At 32.4% G+C, this 10,112-nt stretch overlaps 1 protein-coding gene across 1 annotated transcript; it reads left to right on the plus strand.

The window, feature by feature from the left end:
* The first annotated feature begins 1,844 nt into the window (after positions 1–1,844).
* Positions 1,845–9,382, plus strand: LOC128204604 (receptor-type tyrosine-protein phosphatase epsilon-like). The gene is made up of 7 exons (XM_052906008.1): positions 1,845–1,943; positions 3,107–3,255; positions 5,581–5,716; positions 7,768–7,899; positions 8,208–8,365; positions 8,625–8,760; positions 9,269–9,382. Exons 1-7 carry the CDS (start codon positions 1,845–1,847, stop codon positions 9,380–9,382), a joined length of 924 nt encoding a protein of 307 aa, XP_052761968.1.
* Positions 9,383–10,112: the final 730 nt, after the last annotated feature.

Here is a 10,112-nt window from a genome sequence, read left to right on the forward strand (position 1 = left end):
AAATATGAAACACTATAAAATGAATTATTAAAATATGAATTTGTCCTTCCCATTTTAAAATGCTATGCATTTGTTACAGTACGCAATTGCATGATATTTTGATGATATTTTTACAAACAGGAAACAGAAATAATATATCGCATAACACTAATGAATACAAAGACGAATAAAACATTCAAGAGTCATTTAATTTGAATGTTTTTTTACAAGAATTTAATTCACAATAAGTCAATTAAAATGAAGGAAAATCATGGACAAATATTTACTCCATTACTAATATTAATGAAGTAAAGTGACCCCTAACCCTAAATATATGGATTATTGATTGAACAAGCTCAATGAACTATTTTAACCATTCCACTCTGACAATACATCTCCAAACATATCTCGGTGAGAATATATTTGTAACATATAAAATAATGTTACTGATACCACACCCTAGGGACTTAAGGTGTATGCACTTAGATTGCATAACATTTCTAGCACGTGCATAACCTGTCCAATACGCCTATGCGTTGTGGTATATAAAGGTCGGTATGACTGCTAGTAGAGAGGTTTTTGGGTCAGGGAGATAGCACGAGCATCTCACTGTGTTACGATCCGGCTAGAAGCGTGAGGTTGTTTGCCTTGTCAATAATGTAGTTCACTAGGAGCGGGCGTTTGTGGAGTTATGCTATAATATTACATTCTTAGTTGTTTATGTTCAACTAAAAGCAAAATATAAAAAACTGTTGCAAATTGTTCAATATGAAATAGGCGTTAAATAAATACAAATACTGTTATCAATAAGACCAATGCAGCAATAAAATATAAACTATAAATTATTTTAAAATGTCTTGCTGAATGCATAATAAGAATAAAATTAGTTTCAATTGATATACATTTTACACCGCCTTATTAAATTCAGGTATAATTATGCATAAACATAGTTATGCATTTTACATATTAACATGTTTTTTCTTAACAAATTTAGATTATCGTTAATAAGCCTATTGTCTTGCCTTCCAAAAGAAGGTTTATTTTTGACATGTGATGGGCAACAAAATTTAATATGCATGAATCAGTACATGTTAAAATGTTCAATACCTTTAAAGTACGAACTTAATTGTCTATCAAATACGATTTGAGTCAAATGTCAAAACAGGGAGCTAAGCTATTTCAAACGTGTACTGACATTTTAGGTTTTAAAGTTGTAAGTAACTATACTGGAGTACACTGTAAATGCAAAAACACAAAAAACAAGCGCAAGTTTATTATGACATATTTTGATGTAAACCATTGGTATGTACGAAAACAATATGAACGGTTACAATGATTAGAATATATATAAAACTGAGGCTGACTAATTATGCATATTTCATAATGAGATAACACCCAATGACAAAAATCTTTTCTTTGGTTTTTGTTCCCAAAACATTAAGACATTAAACGAAATCCAATGCATGGTTGCTTTTAAATATCACATTTTCGTAGATAAGACAAATGTGGTACCTCCTATTTTGAAATCTTAATACTCAACTCTTACTTTTAAGAGAGTACTCATAAATATAAATTTTGTCAACCAATGGCTGTAATAATGTAAAGCATAATTTACATTTCCTTTCAGGGATTCAGAAAACAAAATGCATATATTGCTACTTTGAGTAATATTACTTACTTTCATAAGTAAAACCATTTAATTATGTCTGCCGATATGATATTAAAAATAATTGTATCTTAATGTTAACGACCAATTATAACGTTAATTAACTAAATTTCATATCTAACCTAATTGTTTACGATTATAAATCTTTGCTGTGTATATAATTGCATAATAAAAATCAGAATTAAACTTATGAGGTCCAATGACTAAGCAGCTTGGCGATTTTGGCCAATTCTGGCGAATGGTCTGGCAACAAAAAGTGGAGAAGATTGTTACGTTGACACAATTGGTAGAGGGTAAGGTAAAGAGATATTAAAATGAAGAATGTGTCATTCTGTAAAACAGTGTATTGGGTTGGAGTGTGGAATGTTTAATTTAATTGGCATTCTTAGTATGTTTTGATTTTGTAATAAAATGACAACGAATGAATTTGAAATTAAGATGAACAATATTGAACGAACTGGAATAAACAGCAAAAATACATCTTAAGTTTTTATAGCAATCCTTTATGCTTACTTTGTTAAATGAACATACAATTAGCTCGTGTTCTTTGTCTATTGATCCTATGCCATGTAGTAAAGAGAAAATATCCATTAGAGTGACGTCGCCTTTTAGTTTATAAACCATTTTGTCCTTACAGGCAATATCAATTTAGATGTTTCTTTTTTGAAGAAAACCAAATGCGAGCGGTATTGGCCGGATCATAATCCAAGCAAAATATATGGCGATATAGAGGTTGTGTGCAATGATGAAAACAAATACGCAGATTTCAACTGGAGGCAACTTACGCTTTCAAAGGTATTTCAAATTGAATATTACTTATGACACTACACACGTTTTCAAAAGCACCGATGGAGTTTGGTTCGAAAATAGTATATGTTTAAATAAATACTTATTATTTACACAATTTCGGTCGGATTACAAAGATACAACTGGGAATGCGGAAACAAATAATTATTCTTTAAATACATTTATACTGGATGTGAAGGATTTTGATAATTTATGATATGATGATCAAATAAATCTTGTCGGAATCAAAAGTATTATCTTATTATCTCATTCCGTCTGCAATGATCCGTTTCGAGCCTTTTAAATAGGTAAGACTGATTTTGAAGGTAACGTTAACGCCTGCGGATACTACCTAGCGTCTACCCGCAAGAACTTACCCGTCAGAAAACAATATCTGGTTTATAAATATAGAATACCTAGGGCTGTTTTATTTGTTGTTTTAATACATACAAACTTGTACCTTTTGAAGACAAAGTATTTGTCAAGCTAATGTTAATTCATGTCGTTCAAATTCTTTGATTACACTGCCAACGTATACACAGGTATTATATCATTCAACATTAGTATGGAATGCATAAATGATATGCATCGTATATATGTGAATTAATTACATTTGAAAACACTCATCTACAAAATTCCCTTTTTAACTTTATTTTTTCCCAAACATGGTACCAGAACTCCAAAGAAAGACGTTTACATCATCTGCAGTTCACGAGCTGGCTAGACAAGGACATCCCTGATGACGTCACGTCAATTATAGAGTTTAGACAGAGGGTAAACGCCTTGTCGAATACCTCTGCTGGACCAATAGTTGTACATTGCAGGTTAGATGTCACATTGTATTTCGAAAATATTGATTTAAGCGGTTAATTCCAATATTGAATCAAGTGTTGAACAAAAATGAATAATGAATAGTAACTATAAATTAAAAAAACATAGGCCAATTAGCTTAAGTAATGATATAATCAAAAACATATATTTTCTGACTTCTACTAAACAAAACATCAATGTGATAAGTTAGCTTTATAAAAATAATTATCAAAGAAAAAAAAACTCAACACAATATTGTTGCGCCGGTATACATATGTTATGTAGGGTTAGCTGAACATACATTTCTACAGTTGTTATCTTTTATTATATTTTTGTTTTGCTACCAAAAACGAAAACGAGGACTTAATGGCTGTTATGAATAGTAAACAATCTCTCTCAGTGTGTAGGGTAACCTTTATCCCTACCCAACGTCATCCCCCTTTTACGGCGGTCCTCCGACGACGTAGTTCGCATTTCCCAAACCATTAGGTGCAGGAACTATTTTAACCACACCGAGATTCCATAATCATCTGGAAAGCACCCCTGTACTCATTTTGCTTTCTTAGTTTGTTCTAGGATCCATGCACAAGCTTAAAGTATATGAAAAAAAATCTTACATAGAAAACCCAAAAGAGTAAGACATGCTTTATAAGAGAAGTCCAGTCAATGATTTTCGCGAAGAAACAACAATATAATTCTCTTCAGGATTACGGAAGACTTAACTCCATTTCCTTCAGATTATACTCTAAAGAACAATACAGAAAGACTTCTTAAACAATATTACGGAATTGCCTGAAAAATAGAGCATAGGACAAGGACACATTTTGGGCAAAGTAACCAAGGAGTTCAACAATAGATTCACGAAAGTCAGCAGGCAAATACATTCTAAACCAGCCGCAAATTCCTACGAAACGCAAAGGTTAAGCAAACTTTTTCCAACGGAAATAGATGACAGACGAGGACGCTTATGCTAAGTTTTACTCATTCTTGCCGCGTAAAAAAGTAGATCTAGTGAAATATAGACTATACGAATACCATTCCCTATATGAGATAGAAACAGCTAATTACATTGACACACGCGGAGATCAGCGGTAACAGCGACCATTAAACCCGACGCAAGAAAGTGAGCAGCGCGAAAAATAGAGAAACGCTCCTTCAAACTACCCTCCGCGCCATTTCCCTCCATTGCCTGGTCAACGAACAGGCGTCCCGAGAAATTATCAGCAAACGCATTGTTCACAGTTTACTCCAAGAGCTGACTCTCTCAGCCAGCATTACATTTACTCCTTGAAACTATTTGCTGACAATGAACCTGCTGTAGAAGATCTCACAGCGACGCGATAATTACGTTACCGCTCGAAAACATCATTTCTTAACGTCAATCCAAAGATGATTCAATTAATGTCATCATGCTTAACAATCAGGTAGTCGTATTGCACCTCTGGGACCTCGATGACAGCCCTTCAAAGAAGGAAATACGGGGATAATGTAATTTAGGTGTTATTAAATGAGTACAAGTAATATTTTTAAAGTACATTCTTAAAATGACAAATTCATCACCAATTCATATGGTTGATTACGAAACTTGAACCACACCAATAATTTTAGAAATCGATTTTTTTTTATACTGGACACGTTTTTATTATCATAATAACTTCATAAGGCTCTCTTCCGTCATATGTAAATGCAAGTCTCCGCTATAATCAAACTTATAAAATGTGGATTTAATACCTGATATAAACAACAGTGGTGCTAAATGGCTTTAAGTTACAGTTTAGCATAATATATCTGCTTTTAATAACATGGTATTCACATATTAAAAATGTAAGCACTAGTCAAAAAAAGGAATGCTTTAAAATATCATTGGGCTATGAAAAGTACCTTCACTTCATTCCAGATTTATGACTGTATTAACTCATAATGTATAGAACAAAAACAACACAGACTACCAATAGAAATAGGAAATCGGAATACAACTCCAGAAAATGTCAGATATGTAACACACTTGGTGACGAATATCATTATTATTTGAATGTCTTATTGTGACAATGAGCAATAGCAGTACATGTATATTAAACAATATTTGACAAACATCCAAAGAATGCACAAATAAAACAATTGCTTAAAAAAATGGACATTTTGAATATATGTAAAATGTCATAAGTTATTGCCAGACATAATTGTTGAATTTTCCAGCCAGAAATTTATTGTTTTATTCGTACAAATACACTGGTGAAAGGTGGCACATTTATATTAGGTAGCTATTGCGCTGTGTGTACCGTAATCTCTCTTCTGGGCGGTTAAATTACACACACAAAATGAGTCTTGTGTAACTTCAGTGCTGGTGTAGGCAGATCGGGAACCTATATAGCTCTGGACATCTTAAGCAACGAGGGTGAGGCAGAAAAAGCTATAAACATTCCAGGATGTGTTTTCGACATGAGACGGAACAGACCCAATATGATTCAGTCTTTTGTGAGATGATTGCTTTTCAGTCTAATGTTTAAGATTATATTTGCAATTTGAATCTTTGTATTGATTTAAATATAACGTAAATATAGCTATAAGCTGATTAAATTTCGATCGTGTTCTTTCCATTGGTAAAAGATGCATATATTTCCTTCGAACCAGCGCACTACTTGGTTAGCATCCACAATACGTCTGCAGTTCATCGCAATAATGCGACGTCCGTTAATCGATAGGCGCAGTATAGCGGCGTCCGTTAATGTAATGGGGCCATCAGTTAATCGCTAGGTGTAATACGTTTGAAAGACGAAGTTTTAATTATCTTTTTAATTGAAAACATGTGAACACACGTTTAATTCAACACACGTTTAAGTCATGCTATATTGACCTCAAACCTCCCGCTGCTTAGTCGGACACCCTAACCACTAGACCACGGGAATGGCTTATCATGAATACGTAGCGTCTTAAAAAGCATTCCATTTCATTACATATGCTTGTTTAAAAAATGCATTCATTGGAAAGGCTGTTTTAAAATATATATTTTTTAATTAAATATGATTTATTTTACAGAGTCAATACAAGTATCTTCACCAAGCTTTGGTTTATTCGTTAACTATTGAATGTTCGTTGATAACGAGAGAAAATGTCCATGAATATAAGGAAAACTCCAGTAAACAAAAGATAAAGAAGCAGTTTGAAGTAGGTTTGTTATTCAACGTAACAAATATATGACGTTATACATCCACGTTTGAACAATTATGCTTATCCTTTGTATAGAGTTGGTATAAATTGCATTATTATAATTCAAATATAATCTTGCATTCGGATTCTACTTTGGAAACTTCAATTGATTCGTGAGGAAAAGTCGGATAAGGAACTTCAAGCTACGGAAAGGAATCGGCTTCTGACGAAAAAGAACAGGAAACAAGCAGATATACCAGGTATGCTTATTTTTTGGTTTAAAAACTTGCAATTTTACATAAATTAAATACATATGTTACATATATATAAAAAGAGATGACTTAGACAAATACACATATTATAAAAGTAGTATAGAGGTACTCTTCTTTTTATATATTTAGAGAGTTTGAAGTTGTAATCATAAACGATCAAAATGATTCATGTCATTTTTTGTTGATGAATTCCTTATTAAGTTATGTTTAAGATGTTTTTTCTTAATCTCACGATGACCCTCATATTTGGTTTTATGTATTGTTAGGTGATTCCAACAGACCACGTATTTTTCTCTTTTTGAAACCAGGCGAATCTGATTACATCAATGCGATATATAACGACGTAAGTTTACATTTTATTTTGACGTGACAGTTTCCTTTCAATTAATTCCTTGACGAGACTAGTCCATCGCACACTTTAAACGGGCAAGCGACAACATATAGTACGATTATAATAAAATTAAAATAATACCCTGTATAAAGGCATAGAGGTAAACGCCGAAAAACAGCAAAATAAAAAATGCATTTCTTAAAATATTTCTTTTTTCAGAGTTTGAAAAAAAAAAACCGATTCCTGGTTGCTCAAACACCTCTGCCTAACACCGTTTCAGATTTCACCGCACTTGCTGTTCAAGAAAACTGTTCCTGTATCGTTAGTATGGAGGCACGCTTAGAAAAGCATATTGTAAATAGTTGAATGGCCACATATTTTCATGACTTTATGATTGTACAATGACGCTTATGTGGGGTTTAAATTATGTTTTTTTTTATTAAACACTATTTCTTATCTAATTTTACAAATGACTAAGCCTTGATAACGTCATTATGCGTATATTCTGTTAACTAACGTTATATGATCTAAAACAACGTCATTAATGAATAGCGTTGCAATAAAATATACTAACAATAATATATAAGCGTTAATGTATGTAGCCCTTCAAATATCGAATCATTTTCATTTTTATTAAAGTATAATAATAATAATGATATTATTAATTTTATTAAAGTACAATAAAATCCGCATTGCAAAACCACTTATGTAGCAGTTTCTTTATCTCATTCAAATTAAAAACACTGGTTTCCTGTAACGTATATTGTTTCATGCAGGGAATGGTTGGCTTATACTTTCCTGGTGACAATCGAACAATAATGGAGAGTTTTGATTCTGTACCATCAAACCACGATCAAAGTGCAAGAAACTTTGTAAAACGATTGCTACATATTGAAGGCGAAGGAAAGGTAAAATGTAAAATTTGTGCCTAAATTGAAAATATGTCATTTAATTTCTCGTTTGCAAATTGATATGTATTTTAGTTCGTATGTTTATCAGAAATTAAATATGTGATTTCTCGTATAAAATGACTGTTGGACTCAAACATAACACTACCAAAAACATCAACATTATTACAACAACACCTCCAACAAAACAATACGAACACTACCATAACTCCCAACACAACATTTTCCAACAACACAGCAGCAATAATTTATAAGCATATTACATCGCAAGCATTGCCTGTTAATATTATGTTTTTAATGGATTAAAGACCAAGAAAGGTGTGACGATTTCACACGATGAATACTTGGACTGGGATACAAAACTCAATATTCCTAAGTCGGCAGAACACTGTGTTGCCTTTATCAAAGATGTTGAAGACGCATCCAAATTATCCCACCTGAATGGACCGACACTGTTGCATTGCCTGTACGTACAAACTTTGTTTTAGTTTCAATTCGCCCTGAAATCATCTCCAAGTGTAATTATTAACATACCTTCTTAACTTTGATATAACAATATACCGAGTATCTCAGGTATATTAGAGATGACCTGAAGTTTTTGGTACAAATAAATAATAAAAGATAGTGCGCAAATTTGATATATAGCATAGACGAAATATGTAATAACAAAATCCATTTTATTTTTACGACACCAGTATGTAAACGACGTATTATTTTTGTCACAGAACTGGGGCTGAAAAGAGTGGCCTTTTTTGTGTTGTCATGACATTACTTGAACAATTGAGCGAAACTTCTGAGGTCAGTGTGGTCAATGCGGTGAGCAGAGTCAGAGCTAGAAGACCTCTTGCTATTCCAAATAAGGTAAACAATAATCGTAATTTGAAACACAATGTTACAATGGAAACCACAGAAACAAGCCCAGTAGCAAAACAATTGAACAATGAGCGTGTTAAGAGGCAAAGGGTTCAAGGGTCTAACATACACTTAACGAGAGACATAATAAAACAAAAGTTTATTACGAATGTCCATGAATCATATATACATTTAATGAACGGGATAAACTCGTTTTATCACTTTATTATTTTTAGTCCAATCATGTGACTTGGTGTAATACTACTTAAAATGTGAACTTATAGTATTCAGATGTTGCATCTTTGTTAGTATTTAGTCCCAAGTGATCATCAGATTATAACGTCATTCTTGAATCTTCATCACGTCTCGCTATTTATGGAGTTTTTTATAATTCAAATGCACTTTCTTGCTCTCGTCTGATAAAGACTAAATAACGTCAAATCGTGTCTTGAATAATAATAATACTAATAAAGATAATGATTAAAAATATCCGTTTATGTATGATTTGATATTTTAGGAGCAGTTCTACTTCTGCCACGAGTGTGCTTTCCATTCCGTCAATGCAACGGGTAACGACGCAACAGATGACGATGCGTTTTATAATATAAGTGGGAATATACAGACGGGATGAATACAGCTGACGAATTTAGTTATGATTTTTATAACGTGCGGACAAAAGGACTATGATTTAGTTTTAAATTATTGCAATTCTGCATCACCTCCATGACATGACATAATATACAAACAATAATATGTTATCTGTCAATGTTTACAATATATTGTAAATAGTCTAAATACCATTGTTGCATTTATCATTGTCTTTATTTTTTACCTTATTAGAATTTTTCAAAAGTGTGGCTTTGTGATGTATAATATTATCCACAGCTGTACGTCGATAAAATTAACATTATAAAATTGGACAATGACATTTGAGACATATTTATACACAAAACACAACCAAATCAGGATTTACCAGAACGTTTTAAAATACTTCTTATTTATTAGAACATGGTACTGGAAATAGTAAAGGCTTTATTTGTTCCTGGTTTTCTTGTCAATTCAATACGCGCAATGCAAAATTTTATTTTATAATCAGGCTAAGTTTAATCTTAACAAAAAAGTATGAATATTTAAAACATAACGTTTGTTTGATTGCTGATAGTATGGTTCTTTTGATAATCGCAATTAAAATTGCAAATTCCATTTAATTATTGAAGATATTTTCTCGGTTAAAAGCATTCATTCATAAAGTTAAAAGTATTTATAGAATGGTTCGTTCGTACCGGGCCAGTTTGGTAAATTACCGGAAACTTCCTTCGCTCAGATCCACAGCTGACCTAGAAATATATAAAAACTACCTG

The sequence above is a fragment of the Mya arenaria genome, chromosome 10 (genome assembly GCF_026914265.1).
Source record: "Mya arenaria isolate MELC-2E11 chromosome 10, ASM2691426v1".
Lineage (NCBI taxonomy): Eukaryota > Metazoa > Mollusca > Bivalvia > Myida > Myidae > Mya > Mya arenaria.